General features: G+C 45.6%; 1 protein-coding gene across 2 annotated transcripts in view; it reads left to right on the top strand.

Moving 5' to 3' along the window:
• The first annotated feature begins 238 nt into the window (after positions 1–238).
• The window catches only part of ME3 (malic enzyme 3), a 183,807-nt gene continuing 166,915 nt past the window's right edge, over positions 239–17,130 (top strand). Inside the window, exons 1-2 of one of the 2 annotated variants that reach the window (XM_042907337.1) lie at positions 239–344; positions 720–917. In XM_042907337.1, coding sequence (XP_042763271.1) covers positions 735–917 — 183 coding nt within the window. In that variant the 5' untranslated portion in view covers positions 239–344; positions 720–734. Of the gene's footprint in view, positions 345–510; positions 918–17,130 lie in introns of those variants that run through there. The other variant, XM_042907338.1, reaches the window with a different exon arrangement.

Here is a 17,130-nt window from a genome sequence, read left to right on the forward strand (position 1 = left end):
ATCCCAAAGCCAGGGCCTCCCTAAAGGGTGAGACAGTAAAGGCTATGTTAATCCCTAAACGCTACCCCCTCTGGGCGTTCAGTTTGGCAAGATGGAGCGGCTCAGGAGGCAAGCTGAGCTTCATTTAGGCACTGGGGAGGCACGTGCACACGGTTACGAGGCGCTCCACGCGCGTCCTCAGGGGAAGCCCCGCACTGCGAACAAAGGTTCGGGGACCTCTCTTTCCGGAACGCAGGAGCCTAGCGCTCTCGCGGCTGCGGGTGAGGTCCAGCCATTGGCAGGAGGGGAACACTGGACCGCAGCAACTCGCCCCGCCTGCCACATCAGCTCTGGGCGCAGCACAGGTGGGCTGAGGAAGGAAGGGATCGAGGCAAGCCACTGAGCGAGGCTAGAGGTGCGGGGGGCCCTTCGCTGAGCAGTCGCCTCTTCCTCGCGGGGATGGGGGCGGGGATGGCGCGGGAGGTCAACCGCACCGGATCTGCTTCCTGGGCTTGCTTTCGCTTTGCCGGGGGTTTGGCGAGGCCTGCGCACCGCAAGCGAGCCGGGAGAGCGGCGCAGGTGGCCGCCGAGGAGGGGCGGGGGCTAGCGCCTTTCACCCTTCCCGACCCTCTGCTCTTTACCCGAGGACGCAGCCTCGGCTCAGACTCGGTGCCCTGCGGCGCGCGTGGTTCGTGGTTGGCCGTCAGGCGCCCCTGACCTTGGTTTCTCCCCGGTGCCAGGTCTGCGCAAGGACCATGGGCGCCGCGCTGGGCACGAGCGCACGGCTGGCGCCCCTGCGGGGCCGAGCCTGCGGCGCCGTCCCGCGCTGGGCGCCCTCTGCACCCGCCCGAGGCTGCCACTCCAAGCCCGGCGCGGCGCGCCCGGTGCCCCTGAAGAAGCGCGGTTACGATGTTACCAGGAACCCGCATCTCAACAAGGTAACGGTCCGGGAGGGCAGGGTGGCCCTGGGGCTGGCGGGGAGGGGCGCCCCGCCCCCTGGGTCTGGGTTGGATCTTTCCAGGCGCCCTTCCAGTGGTTTTCCATTTTTGCCTTGCAGAGGCTTGGTGTAACTCGCTTCGGCTCCCCCATCCCACCCCTTTTCTGCGTGGAAAGAGGTGACCAGTCATGCAGGGGGCTTATTTCTTCTACAGGAACAATAAAAACTGGGTTGATACCCTCGTGGCCCGTACGACCTGGTGTCAGATCTTCCCCTGAAGCTTACTAATTCTGTTGGTCTTGGGCAGTTCATTTAACCTCTGTCAGGTTCATGTTTTCTTATCTGTAAATGAGAGACAGTTGTCTCCTGCGTGTTGTGAGACGTAAAAGGAAAATGGAGGCAGAATTCTTAGCACGGTGCCTGACACCCAGTGAGAACAAATGTCGACTAAGGTTGTAATTATTCTGAGTTAAGGTTAATTTGAGAGTGGGAATAAGGAAGTCTAGAATTAAAGAACTTTTAGACCTTGATGGGGCATCAGAGAGCCTAACTCAAATCTCTCCTTTTACAGATGAGGAAACAAAACAAAGGGAACTAGCTCAAGGTCACGAGCTAGTTAGTTCTGGTTCTGCCACTGGAATCCAGAACATGGTGCTTAAGAGCACACGCATTTGTTTCTGGAAGTAGAGTTTAGTATCACTGATGGTAAAACCCTGGAAGCAAGACACTTAGGTTTGAGGCCTGTCTCCTGACACCTCCTCAGATTAATTTGGGCATCTCATTTACTGTCTACAGGGTTCAGCTTTCTCCTGCTTAAAATGATAGCATGACAGACCACTATTCCTACCTCATTTGGTTATTGTGACAAATTAATTACTGAAGTTGAAATGATACTTTAAACTATATAGTGCTTGATAAACAAGTAATTACTACAAAAGAAACATTTTTAATAATTTCTTTGACTCAGGATTGTAAAATTCAGGTGAGGAAATACACGTGGAGAGGTGTTTTTGAGAAATAGGAACAATTATACAGATGCTAAATATTGGGTTTATTTCCTGCAGAATTAATAGAAGCTATGAAAAAAAAATCTTTCCTTATCACGTCACTCTTTGCCTCCTCCAAAAGAGACCTTAAGTCCTTTGTATATTACTACTTTGGGGTATTTAAGGTGTTTTATGAATTTTAATTACTTTGGTAGCAAGTGTTAAAAAAGTCAACTCAAACTGGCTTAAGCAGACAAAAGCCTTCTTTAACTAAATATCTAGAGGAAGGGTTGCAGGCAAGACTTGACCCAGCAGTCCAGATGGCATCTCTAAGGGTGCAGGTGCTTTCTGGCTCTCTGCTTCTGCAATGTCAGCTTTATCCTCAGACTCCATCCAGGGGAGTCTTTAGCCTCAGTGCTGCCAAAATGTCCTATCTCTTTTTTTCACACCACACTGTGCAGGGATAGAAAGACACTTTCTTCTGGTAGAGAAGGATACTGTCTCTGAAGTCTCAAGAAAAGAGTCATCTGTCCCACCAACTCTGATTGAATTCCCTTCCTATTCTCAAACTGATTACCATAACTTAAGCCTGTCAGGGCTCACTCTTAGAATTAAAGATAGAGTTTAAGGTAGTGCCACTCATACCAACTGTTTTAGAGTAAGGGGATGTGGCTTCTGCACAGTAAATCTGTGCACAGTCATCAGATGAAGGAGGGGTTGGGGCTGGAAAGCAAAACAATAAATTCCCACCACAGACTCCAATTGTTTTGACAATATGTGCCTTAGAAGTACTGGCATGTTACCAGTCAGCACTTAACTGCTTTGTGAATAGTTAAAAAAAATAAAATAAGGTCTTGAATGTCTTCTTTTTTAGCCCTAGGTGTATGACTGCCTAAAAGCACTCTCTCCTTGTCCCTGATATAAATTTTTTCTTCCTAAATAATATAAATGGGACGTTGTCCATAAAGCTAGGGGGCCTGACTGTTTCATAATATTTAAGATTTTTTGTATATCCTTGAAGTCAGGTGATGCTGGTCTGGGGTGAGGAAGGTATCTGGGGTGATGCAGAGGGAGTCTGTTGGCACCCCCCCCCATTCACCCTTGGGGAGGGTGGGAGGAGCAGCAACGGAAGGAACAGCGCTGCAGGGCGCTGCTGCTGACACCCTTCACTTCCCCCTGCAGTGCCCCCCCCTCTTGCTGTCCCGCTGACCTCCAGCACTCTGAGACTCTCCAGGGAAGGCTTGAAGCGTGCACTTTCCATCAGCCAGATGGGGAGACTTGCTGACTTAAACAGAACTGAGGTTATCACTGAGAAAATAAGAGGAAGGCAGCTTGGAAGGGAGCTGCACTTAGTGGGCGGGTCTGTGGGTGGATTTTGTTTTTTTTGCTAGACGATGAGCTCCTCCAGGGCAGGGGCTGAGTTTCATGCATTTGTGGCTGGCGTGGGGTATTTCCTGAAGGACCTAGCAAGGCCATGAACATGAAAATTAGCATTACATTCTTGGAATGTGTTTACGAGGTTCTTTTTAATTTTTAACTTTATTTTTTTAATTGAAGTATAGTTGACATATGATATTCCATTAGTTGCAAGTGTGGTTGCTGCCAGAGGCGAGGTGAGTGGCGTTGGGGATGGGTGAAATAGGTAAAGGAGGTTAAGAGGTACACACTTCCAGTTATAAGATAAATAAGTCACAGGGATGTAGAGTATAGCATAGGGAATGTGTTCGCTAGATTTGCGTCCCAGTTTAGATAGGTCAGGAGAGGCATTTAATAAGAAGCTTGAGGGCAGCACATTGTTGGGAGATGGAATTCTCTAGGAGAAGAGCTGCTGAATGGGCCAAGTATCACTGCTGTTCTGGAATGACTGGGTCTGGTTCCAGCTCTGTCATAATCTGCCCGTGTGATCTGTGATGAGTTCATGAGCCCCTCTGCCCATGTCGCACCACTGCTCTGAGGATCATGGGAGATACCTGTGAAATCATTTTGCAAACTGAAAGAAACGAAATATTTAATGATCATGTTGACACTCCAGAGGTGGGGGTGGAGGGGCCCTTAGAAATGACCTAGTCTGCAGGTTTTCAGATTACGGGTCACAAATTTTGGAACATGAAGTTAAGCTTAGTGGGTCTAACCCAGCATTTTTATTTTAAAGAAATAGGTTAGAATAGAATTTAAAAAGAGCAAATGCATTAAACTTCATAAAGAAAAGTATTAAGTCACCACGTGAAAAACCAGTTTTCACTATGGATTGTTGTAAAGAAAAAAAGTTTTTGAAAATCATTGTTCTCATTCAGTTCCACAGTTTCAGATGGAGGGACAAGCTGAGAAGGTAAGCCCAGAGAGATCATCATGGTTGCAGAAGTGGATAGAAGCAGCCTGCCTTCTGATTTTCAGTCCACTGAATAGCAATGACAATTCTCATTTACATCTGCTTTGGCTGATTTAGGCATATTCCTAATAATGACAGAATTAGAACTAGAGGATTCTGAGTTCCCTATTGGAGTCTAGGTTTTCTAAGTGATGCAAATTCAATGGTACGTCAATTTCTCTTTCTTTTTTTTACTACCATTTATATTTTTCTTGTAAGATTTATGTAAGGACCTCTTCTGTTACTCATTGACAGTGGCAACAGGGCAGATATTTGATACATATTACAAGATGTCAGCTATATTTTACTTACATTAAATAGGTAACTATCAACCCCTATTTATAGGGCTGTCTTCATAGGCAGGTTTTCATCCCCATTCTATTCAGGTAGCAAGTGGGCCTTCAGAACATTTCTAGCCTCACCTTTACCGGTACCCTCTTTTGGGAGGGGCCTTCCTATTCCCTGCTCCCCATACTAGATTCCAGTCCCCGCATTCGTCTTATCTCTCTGTGTTTGTTTCCTTTTGGCACTGAGCACCCTGTGATAATGGCTGGTTGGTGTTCCACACTAGGCCCTGAGCACCATGCAGACAGGCTGTTTTGTCGCATGGTGTTCTCTGTGTCTGACTTGAGATGCCCAATGAATAGATGCTCTTTAACGATCTCAATGGGGTTATGACCCCTTTCCTCTCAACTTTATTAATCCTAGTACTGCTGCTTTGCAGGTACCCTAATGCTCTTGTTGCCCAGACAAATGCCTGCCAGCGGCCTGTTTGGAGGACCCTTACCTCCCCAGACTTAAGGGCATTTCACTGAAGGTATACATTATTTCTTGGAGTGCATCAGCCTCCTCCTTTGACCCATATGCCAGCAGTGACTTTCACCGTAAACTTCCACCAGCCCTCCACCTGCCTCTCTGCAGTTTTTTCTCTTGAGCTTGATGGGGAAAGAATGAGTGAGAAGGGTGCTTAGTCAAATCACCATGATTATGTGCCAGCACATTTCATGCAGCATTCAGAGACTGCAGGGCTCTGCAGATGACCACCTTCCTACGTGGACCTGATGCATGTAGGTTAGTGAGCGTGTCAAGGTTTGGTGGCCAGTGCTACAGCATTTCAGCTGAATCTCTTGTGTCTTCAGTGGTGAGTCCTTAGATTCTCACACAGCTAGGATTTGCCTTTGGTTAAGCTGTATGTTTTTATTTGGTGCCAGCTTAGAACCTGATCTTGCCTCCTTTGCGTGAGGGGAGCTGGTGCCATACTTGGCTCACCGATCAATCAGGAGATGATGGCTGGGTCATATGGGCATTTAGAAGTTTGTTGGTGATGCTGTTTCCTGCACCCAAAGCAGAAAACATCATGTGTCTTCATGAGACCTCTGCTTTGGACAGGATGTTGACTTGGGCACCCCTGATTGACAGAGAAGCAGTGGGTTAGGAAGTCAACACTATTTCCATTAGCAGCAGTTCACTCTACACTTGAGCTTCATGTGCAGTGACTCAGGACATTGAAGCTCAACTATCGTTCCAATATTTTAAGAACAAACAAGCAGAGGCAGGTTGGAATTAAATCCCACCTTGTTGACTACCGTTCTGGCTTCATGAGATTGAAAGCATTTGCTGTTAGGGTTTCGTGTTTGTAATGGCTGACAGAACCCGTATTAGTCTGGCTAAAGGTTAGGCAATTGTAACGAAGCAAACCCAATAGGGAGGCTTAAACAAGACAGAGGGTAGGTCTGTCTTATAAACAAGTTGGGACGGACGATTGCAGGTTGGGGATGTGGCTTAATTTTATTTTTCTCCATCTTCAGCATCCATCTTACGTTTCATGGTCCACGATGGCTGCTCTGGCATCTGCCATCAGTTCCTTACAGAAGCCAGAGGGAAGGCGAAGTGTCTTTCAAGGGCACAGATTGAACATGGCAGATATCTCCACTCACGTTCAGCATCCCTACTACCACCAGCCTTGTTCAGTCCATCATCCCATGTCTAGATTTTGCAGGAGCCTCCTCATCGGTCTACCACCTTCCAGTCTTATTCCTTCCGATTCTTAACCCCATCTTGAGAGGCTAAAACTTGCACACATCCTCAGCCACTCTCTTTCTTTCACACCCCATAGCCAGTCAACCAGATAGTTCTGTTGCTGTGTTTTTGGACAAGTCTGGAATCCAACCCCTGCTTACCATGGGTCCCACCCTGACCTAAGTCACCAACATTCCTTGGCTGGATAAACTGCAGCCTCCTAGCTGGCATTCTTGCTAACACCTGAGCTCCTCTTATTTGCTCTGCACACAACAGCCAGTGTGATCCTTTTAAAACTGTTTGGTCACGTCACTCTTCTGCTCAAACCCCACAAAGTCGGAGTCGTTAGAACACCTTGGGTGATTTGACCCTCTCTGACCTTGTCTTTGCTACTCCTCAGCCTCACTCACTGCCCAAACCAGCTGGCCTCCTCGATGTTCCTCACACACTGTAAGCATGCTCCTGCTTCAAGTCTTTGCAGTGGCTGTTCCCCCTTCCGTGAACACACGTCCCCTCCATAGCCACATGGCCATCCCCTCGTGCCCCACCAGATGCAGTTGTGAATGTCCTTCAATTTTCCTGGTCCTCCTGAACGTGGTCTACTTTCCTCCATGGTGTTTGATATTACCTAATGTACTATTTAATGACCTCACCTAATCTCACCTAATTAATATCTCTTGTTTATTGTTTGTATTTCCCCACTATCACGTAAGCTCCGTTAAGACAGGCATTTTTGTCATATTTGTTCATTGATGTATCCAAGCTACTCAGAACAATGGCTGGCCCATACTTAGTGCTCAGTAAACAGTTATTGGATGAATGAGTCATTCAGAGACACGTCTGCTAAGATTCCTTCATTTCACCTCCCTTTTCACCAAAGCCCCCATCTTTCACCCTGTGTCTCTGCTCCCCAAAGATCTGCCTGTGTAGTGTGTATATGCCCAGGATCACCTCTATCTGGAGTGTAGATCACTATGGCCTTCTCTATGGCCCACTATTACTATGACCCATCTCTAACACAGGGGTGGCATTCTTATTCTGTGTCCTATTTCAAAGTTTGCCTGCATATCATTAGTTATCTTCTAGAGGCAATATGTTTAGTTTCATGTAATAAAATGTTAACCTAGGAACCCTGCCACCTGTTCTAAAAATGATTGTAAACAGCAACCACTAGATCTTGGAAATAGTGACACTGGAGGGCACGTCCCATACAGAAATACGTGTTGTCTGGCTCAGACCTGAACCAGCTGGAATCTCAGCCAGTCCAGCTCTCTGGGCTGTCTGTGTGGAGTGTCTGTGGATACATTTCCAGGTTCATCTCCAGTCTCCCTGTTTATAGTTTCTCTTGGTCCCCTTGGACCTTTGTAGGTTCTGGGGTTACAGCTTTGTTTTACTTTGCATTTTTGCCATTGCTACCAAAGGTTTCTTTTATCATCTACCCTCTTCTTTCCAGATGCCCATTTTGTGGCGAGGGGGAGAAAAGGGCCTTTCATTCCTATGGCCATTGCAGAGGGATCACTAATGTGCAGCACTTTTGTTTGTAAGGACATGGACTGTTGTCCGCTTCCAAAACTTCACTTTGATGTGTGGAAAGTACATTGGGAAATCCTTTGGGGTGATGTCTGACTGCCTCTCTGATGTAGAACACAAAAGATGCTCTATGACGGTGTGATGAAAATCTGAGGGATACCCTACTGTTGGGGAACTGAGGTCAGCGGTTAAAAGCATGCATTCATTCTGTACCCAAACGGTTGCCTGGCAGCCTGCTTAAAATGCAGTTCCGACCAAAAGGGACACAGGAAAGAGTAAAATGTACCCAGTCATTTGAGGAGAGGGATATTTGATGGAAAGATCGTCAGCTTTGAGGAACTTGAATAAGAGAAAATCAAAGCTGCATTTGCTTTTAAAAGTTGTACTGAAAGCTGGAGGGACTGTAGAGTTGAATTGAATGATTAGCAACTTGAGAATATTATTTTTTTAAAAGCATTTTGTCTGGATTCTGCACTGTTGTTGGCTAGTATCTACATGAAGTCCACAGCACACTTGGTCCTGAAACGTACTCCCCTAAGGTGTGGAACTCTGGAGAGGGCAGACCCTGCTGGGTCCTTTGTTTTGTTTTGTTTCGCTCTTTCAGAAAACAGAAGGACGGAGCCACTGTCTGCACAAGTTCGCATCTCTCCTGAGTTGCTGAGGTGTCCTGTGACTTTCCCAGTAGGAGAAAGAAAGGAAGCCAAGTGCCTTCATTGTGTAAGGTGGAGCTGGGTCTCCACTTACACTAGACAGTCTCTATTCCCTCTTTCTCTGGTTTCTGAAGGAGGTGTTGAGTTTTCCAAGCCAGGTTCCTACTGTACCGAATTTCCTTCCATAGTGGAGTGCCTTGTGGAGGGGATTCAAGTAATAATTAAATGAGCTAGAATTTTTTTAGGGCATACAGTGTGCCCAGAATTGTTCTAAGCAGTTTTTATGATTAACACGTTTCATGTAATACCACAACCTTGTGAAGCACGCTGTTATTTTACAGATGAGGAATTGGAGGCACAAGGAGGTTGGCTGAGTTAGCTAACTTACCCAAGGTCATGCAAGTCATAATGGCAGAGCTTGGTCTTGAACCTAGGCCATCTGGTTATAGGCCTGCATCCTCTACCAACCCTGCCCTCCTCCATGATGCACAGCCACCTCCGGGCTGCACGTGCCCTCTCACTTGAGGCTGGCACATGGAGTCTGATGCTCTGGGGTCTTGCCAGGTACTAACAGGGTACTCCGTGTCGTGGAACCTCTGACAAACTGTTAACCACCTCCACTGGCTCTGTTAGATCAGACTCTGGGAATTGGAAGGAACTTTAAAGATCACTGGATGCCTTCTCTTCACCCTTTAAATGTGTGTAATTTCCCAAAGACTCGTTTGTGTATCAAATTTCTTCAATCAACATTTGCTCAGTATCTTTTATGTTTTAGGCAGTGGAAATCCAAGGTGAATACCACCTTCTTTTGCCTTCAGGGAGCTTACCATGTAAGAGGGGTGATGGTGGGACCAGTTAGTAAGCAGGAAGTTGAATTCAGTAGGTCAGTGTAATGAGAGGCGCATGGGTATTAGGGCTCTTCAGGGCTACCTCTGCCACACTGCCTTCCTTAATAATGCCACATGGAAGCTACTTATTCATCCTTTACACTCCTTTGGCGTTTAGCTCATGCAGTCATGGCTCTTTTCCACATTTGGCCTCAGTATACCTTTATAGTATGCATGATTGTCTCCATCTTGATATCATTTTCAGAGCCAGAGCCATGTCTGAGGTATCATGTGCCCAGCTACAATGCCTTCTTCGTAGTACCCTCTACAACCATTAATTACATGAATCACTTTCACATTCCCTCCTGGACAGGTAAGAAACTACTATGGTGAAGACTGATGGTATACAATCCCATCTCCTGTCTCTTCTAAAAAGATGGTGACAATGTAAATCCTATTTAGATCTCTCCATGGGACTTGGAGGATTTTGAAAGCCAGCAGAAATGTGTTATTCTGGTCATATACATTTTGAAAATCCATTTCTTTAAAAGAGTCTTCTGCTCTGATGCTGTGCCAGATGCACGTCATCTAAAGAATAGCACCTTTATGATGAAATTTTTTATTCTCATCCTTGAGGCCGCTTTAAAGACATTAGATTTAAACCCACTACAACTAACAACAGGTTAAAGGATTTTGGAGGCTGAGGGGAAGTAGTCAGCTCAAATCGATTGCCTGTGGTTTTCCAGGGGTATGGCCTGGACCAGGTAGTAGGCAGGAGAGCACACAGGCTACAGTCTAGGGATTCGGAGTCAAGGTTGTAGTTCCAGCTCTGTCATTCACTATATTTGGGATTGTGGGAATGCCACTTCATTTCTCTAAGCCTCAGTTTCTCATTTTGGAAGGGAGATGATAATAAAATATACCTACTTCACAGGGTACTCCAGTGATTAAATGAAATGATATATGTCAAGCACATTGTAAGTGCTCAGTTAATTCTCAGTTAATCCATGTCTCTGAAGCTTCTGCTCCGTTCCTAACACAAGGCATCACACCATAGGCTGCGGACCTGCCCTCTTAGAGAATCCATTCTGAAGGAGAAGGGAAGACCGAGAGATCCAAATTCATTTTCCATTGACAGGGATACAACCAATTTGGGCAGAGGTTTGATAAGAGAGGAATGAGTCAGGGAAGAGGCAGGTTGGGTGGAGACGTTATGATAATTTCTCTGTACTTGACGGAGCTTAAATTGGATGATCTAGATGTTTGTCTCAAAGAAACTTGAATAAAAATGTCTGTGGCAGCAGAAAACTCAAGAGCCATGTGAAGAGCTCGTACTTCTGGAAGTTGAGACTGGGGTGGAAGGGAGTGGCCACCATCAAACCCTGCAGGAATCTCAGGATTTTGTCCCAACATCTTGGCACATTCTAACCAAGCATTTAAAAATGAACTCTGAAAAACAAACCCAAACTTAGCAGATCTGTTTATCTGCCAGTCCATCGGTCTCTGTCTGTCTCTAACACTCTGTCTCATGAGGTTATGATATCAAGACAGCAAGACAAGAGAATGTTTGCTATGGTAGTTGAGCATAGAAGTTAAAATGTTGCTTCAAATTCAGCTAAATTGGGCACAGCCCACTTCACCAAGCTGGCAGCCAGACTGGGCAGAGTTTAAGAGACTCCTACAATCTCCCTATACTCTGCTGTGGGTCATTAATGAATACTTGCATAAAAACATTTTAAATGAGGATCTGTTAGAACTCAGGATGAGCATCCCTCAAAAGGCTAATAGGTCATCTTGTCCAGCCCTCCATCTCTGAGCAGTTACCATGATTTTACAGGTAAGGTTTCAAAGGCCCAGAGGGGCTGGATGTCCTGCCCAGGGAGTGAGTTGAGGTTGGTGTCTGTCCCTTTGACCTGTTGCCTTTGTCTGCCCTCCTAAAATAGTGCCTGAGTCAGCCCCATTGACTATGCAGCGTGCCTTTGAGTCTCTCCATAGAAAGGGGATGCTTTAATATTGAACATGGACATATGCTGGGTGTCCATTTGTGAAGGAAGAGTAGGCCTGCTCCTGATTCCCACCTTCATTTCAGGTTTTGTGTCTTTCTCTGCAGTAATGTGATCATGAAGACAAAACAGCTGACAGAGAGCTTAGCCCTAATGTCATGCTCTCCCTTCTTATCTCTTTTATTTTTGGTCTTTTCCACCCCATCATTGTTTGTTTTGACTGGTGAAATCACTTCAGGTCACAGAACAGTGAACAACGATGCCGTTGCCCCCTGATAAAGCGGGCATGGATATGGTGTGGGGAAAAAACCCTGTTAACAGCCATTTTTAGAAACAGGCTTTGAAATCTGTCCATCAGAGCTGGAAGATTTCCACTGTTTTCACACTCCAGGAGCTGGCAGGAGCTTCTCCTCACGTCTCAGAAGCCTCAGGAGCTGCCTGGCCATGCCTGTGGGAGATGACAGCATGGGTGTGGGTGTGCGTCCTGCTGTGGGGCGCTGGGAGGGAGGGCCTGCAGGGCGGAGAGGTAGTCCTGCCTCCAGGAATTGGCCCAGGCTGGAGGCCCTTGAGCATCATGGGCTGTTCCTTTGTTGACTGAGCTGTTTGGCATTCTGTGACCTCCTACCAGTCAACTGGACACCGAGTCAGCTCCCTCCTCCGGGACTCATAACTGCTGGAGTAATAATATTAGAAACAATAATAATGAACACTTAGATAATTCCTGCCCTGCCAGATACTTTTATAGATGCCTTACATATATTATCGCCAAGCAGAGAAAAAATTGTGAAGTAAACTTTTCCTGTAGCTGTCTATAGAGAAGGACAGCAAGTAAATAAAAGTATACAGATGGTTATTAGTGGTAGAGATGAAATAAACAGGGCACAATGAGAGAGAATAACAGAGGGTTGACTTCAATGGTGAGGGAAGACCTCTTAAGGAGGCGATATTTGAGAAGGTTCCTAAAGAAAGAGGAGCCAACCAGAGGAGAAGCCAGGGTAAGAGTGTTTGGGGCAGAGGGAACAGCTCATGCAGAGTCTGGAGGCAGCAAGCAGCGTGGAAGGCCGGGTGCTGAGCCCTGACATAATGGAGTCCAATGGGAGTGCGACGAACAAGGCAGGGGGAGGTGCAGGCCTTACCTAAAATCAGGGTGGAGAGGACTTGGGGGCCAGAGCATGCAGGGCCGTGGAGTCTGGCTGCCGGGTTTCATTCTCTGTACAACAGGACACTCTTACGTGATTCTAAGTGAGGAAGTGATGGGATTGGATTTACGTGAATGAACAGTCTCTCTGGTTGCCCTCAGGTTGGAGGGCAAGAGTGGAAGCAGGAAGACCACTAGAGGTGACTGCAGCAGTGGGAGCGAGAGAAGACAGGGCTGGCACGTGGGTGATGGGGTGGAGGGCAGAGGAGAGAAGTGGCTGGGTTGGAAATCGAGTTTGAAGGTGGACTGGATGGGACATGACCCTGTGTCGTTCTTCAGATTGACCAGGACTCCATCTGCACAAATTTCCCTGTCATGCCACCCAAGCTCAATGCAGCTGCTGCTATAGTTGGTGGTGATACTTCCCATACTTCCTCAGCACACCTCATAATAACAAGGACATAGAAGGCTGGTGTTTTACCTTTGGAAGTGCTTCCTGGTGGGTCATCTCATTTGATGCCCACAAAAACCTTGTGAGGCAGACCATCTGTTTTATAGGGGGCAACACCAGGGCCCAGAGAGCCTAAGTGAATTGCCCAGGTATCCCAGACAATGACAGGCAGCAGTAATGAAGGGATCAATCCAGGTTCTCTGAGACTGTTCACTGGTTTATTAAACAGACATCTGTTGAGCACCTTGTGTGTCCAGGCACCGTGTTGGGTTTGAAAAAGAATGGGTTGAATCAGTCATGATCTTTGCCCTCAGGGAGCTTAGGGTTCAGAGGAAGAGACAGACTTGAAAACCCATAAATGTCATGCAGTATAATAGGTTTTATATTACATTAAAATTATGTTATTAGTAATGCCCAAGACATTTTTGCCTTGGTGGGGAGAAGGGTGAAGTTTCTTAAAGTGGATGGACTTGGATCCTTATATTAAATTATGTAAATAACGTGTGACGTAAAGTAAAAATGGAAATCTGCTCTGACCTCTCTCCTGAGGTAACTACTTAATTTTATCTGTGTGTCAGTGCTAATACCTAAAAGGTATATAGGGATTCCCTGGCGGACAAGGGAGGAAAGGCATCCTGAGCAAATATGGTAGAATGGCATGGCCTGTGAAGAACTGTGGGTGATTCTGAAGGACAGAGTGTGTGGGGTGATGGGGCTGGAGAACAAGGCAGGGTCAGACATGGGTGGGGGACTAGGGCTGCTGTTGCCTGCCTGAAGAGTTTGATCTTAGTCCTGAAGGGAGGGGGCGCTGGGACGTGATACTGTGGGATTCAGAAGGGCCTAATGTGACGATGGGGAGGCCGACACATATCTGAGAGGTGCCAAGGAAGCAGAGACTGCATCCATTCCAGAATTCCTTGAGTGCCTAATAGCAGGAGGAGATCAAGATTTATTGTCAATATTCAAAAAAAAAAAAAAAAAAAAAAGAAGAAGAAAAGCAATTGGAAACCAAATATTTATCCATCATAAATTTATACAGCTTCACTAGGATATTATATTTCTTTGTCTTTGCCTAGAATTAAACAGAGTAAAACTATTAATACTGGTTATCTAATGCCAGGATCAGAAATTCTGCTTGGTTTAGAACGTTGTGTGTCTTAAACGTTGGAAAATTATTGTTAAGTGCAAGATTTCTGAAAACCTGAAATTCCTTAAGGAGTACTTTGGCACTGGGGGAAATGTGAGGACTTACTGACTTAGCCTTACTTTAAGTGTTTTACTCTGAATATTGGTTGTTCTGATACTGATCCTTGTTCTGATTCTGTTCCCACAAAGCAGTAATCTGGTTATAATTTTATCTCCCAAAGTGGAGAAAAGATGCTGACTCACTGAGAACATGGTCATTTTTGTCATGAGGGGACATTGCCAAGCCTGGCCTTGCTGCCCTTCCCCCATCACGAAGACTGAGTGCGATTCTATTTTAACACCTACAGGGTTCAAGGGACTTCCTTTTTCTTCTGTGTTTTCCTTAAATCCCCTGGAAAAGCAATAATTCTTTACACTGAAAATGGAAAAAAATATTCATAGTTCAGAAATTGTATTTTCTAGATGAGAATTTCCTTCCTCTGTTTTTTCTTTTCTTCCTCTATTTTTTTTCCCCTTGAGAACACTTAGGTGGAATAGAAACAAGGATTTGAAGTTCATGCAGTATGAACCTTTCACAAATTTGGCCTTCCATGGGCAGAGTGTTGTCACTTTCTCCATTGGATTGAATTTTAGCTTGCCTTTTGCTTTGCTGAGTCCTGGTTTGTCTTTGTAAACCATAATTCCTGGGGAAGGAAAATAGCAAATCAAAAGCTTATGGGAATGATTTTTTTTTGGCAAATTTGACCCAGTATCAGTCACTTGTCTAGGTAAAAAACTATTTAAAGATTTTGAAAGAGGTGAAGTTTTAAAAGAATCAGCAGCACAAATGCCACAGTAAAACAACTCTTGTTTTTCATACAGTCTTTGGCATCATCTGGGCAAAGCCATCTGTCACATGCTATGACTGTAATCATGAAACTATGAACATCATAGAAAGTCCAATGATGAAAACAAGCTTTCCAGAATGAAAATTCCTGGGAGGCTAATAATCTTACAGTTCTTACAAAATTGTCAGAGATCTTTGGTTTTACACCATGGGTTTCCCAAGACTTTGATCTTGGGTAACCTATTCTCTAGTATCACTGCAGTGGCTGTCTTTAATTGACTTCCTCTTCAAAAGAATGAACTTTTATAATGGGGCCTACCACTGTAAACATTTCATAATATTGTAGCTTCAAAGAAGGAAGGCTGTAAACACATTTGCATCCACTTAGCTGATGGTTTATAGATCTGAGGGACTCTTGGTTCCCTACGTTCCACAGGGGAAGCATTTATTTCATTGGCTTTGCCTCTGAAGTAGAGTTCCCATCAACCCACTCAGGAAGTGCTGCATTAGCATCTTTGGAAGAATAACCTCTTCTGATGTACTTTCCTCTGGTGTTTGTGTTATAATTCTACTTCTGCCTTAAACCGTTCTGTGACTTTTACTGTTGCTTTCTTGTTTTCCTTACCAAATGAGTAAGACTTTTCTCCTACTTTCTTTTTTTCTCCTTGGTGTTTGGCCCATTAGAGGTGCATAAGGGCTACTAAAAATTATGCTTAATTTCGATACGTATTATTCACTTGTTCTTTTGAGATGTATTGACATATACCTTTCATTGACCCTGAGGAAACAGAGATCAGATTATGTGTGCTTGTTGTTGAGCATGATGATGTTAGCCTCTGGAAGTCAGAAACCTTTTTTCCCCCATTTCTTCCCATCAGAACGAAATGCTCAAGTCTGGAGGCTCTCATCCTGGAGAAGAGCTCCTGGGGCTGAGGTGAAGGGAGGGATGTATCCTGAAGTATCAGGATACACCAAACCAGGAAGGAGAGAAGAGAACCCAAGCGGGGAGGTAGGCCAATGGGAGGCCAAGAAGAGCTGAGTTGTGTGTTATGTTGGAGACCATAAATGAATGAAGAATATGACAGACAGGAAGAGGAGTGAAGAGGGAAGAATGAGGGTAAAGGTCCGTGGTGTGTGAGGTGGGACAGTTCAAGGTCAGAATGAGTGACTGCTGGCTGCCTAAGGAGCATTACTGTTTTGGTGGGTCTGGGAACCTCTGAAGAGGTAAGGCAGCTTCCTAAGAAAACCAAACTGGGCTGCAGTTGGCTGCAGATGGCCCAGTGGGTGCAAGAAGCCTGAGGTCCCAGGTGGTGTCATTTGAGCACATCGTAGCCACATGCTGTAGCTCTTGCCTGAGCACTGGGTTCATGGCCACTCACCTCTGCATACTATAACACTTGCCCTGTTGTATAGCTGCAGCTTGAAGGACATCAGAGCCCCTGAGGCTCAAGGAAATAAGACCCGAAGCCCTCCAACTTTGGGAAACCCCATACTCTTTTAAATTTCCTTACTGTAGCCTTTAGTGCCAGGAGCTAGTATGTTCTGCAGATCTCCACCAAGCCTGAATTCCCCTGTTGCAGGACCCAGTGTACCAGAGATGTGCTTGCAAGAATCTTATCTAAGCACCAGAAGGCTGTCCTGCAGTCGTGTTTTTGTTGTGTCTTCTTCCTCTATCAGGGGCCTCTCAAATTGTTATCATTTAACTGTACCTCCTCCTTACTAGTAAGGGAATGCTAGAAGCTGGGGCAGAACCCTGTAGATGGTTCTGGTTTGACCTTGAGGCCAAAGGTCAGTCCACTCTCTGCTCAGTGGTAGATTTTCAGATCACATGCCCAGAGGTAGGTTCTGATTCCCATCAGCTCTACTCATTCAGTTCTCTTCCACCTCCACCTGACCACACCTGTCTCGGGTTACCCACCAATGACAAGCCCGATGGCCCCCACCATCTGCCCATCTTAGAGACTTTGAATCACATGACTCTTAGAGCAAAACCATGTTTATAGCTTAATTTGAAAGAATATTCACATTTCTTTCACCTTGAAGGTTTCTGCTTTAATGTGGAGCTTCATTTTCATCCCCTTGAGCATTTGAGTTTGTAGAAGATAGAGGGGATTTCTGTTCAAGACATCATTGAGATCAGCATGACTGGGTTTATGAATTATCTTTTTTCCTTTGAGGAAAAATCCTCATTGAATCCAGACACGTTAGAAAGCTCCAGTCTGGGACTAGGACTTGAACACACAAGTGTGCCCTCTGAGTCCTTTTTATGA

This window comes from Panthera leo, chromosome D1, assembly GCF_018350215.1.
Source record: "Panthera leo isolate Ple1 chromosome D1, P.leo_Ple1_pat1.1, whole genome shotgun sequence".
Classification (NCBI taxonomy): domain Eukaryota; kingdom Metazoa; phylum Chordata; class Mammalia; order Carnivora; family Felidae; genus Panthera; species Panthera leo.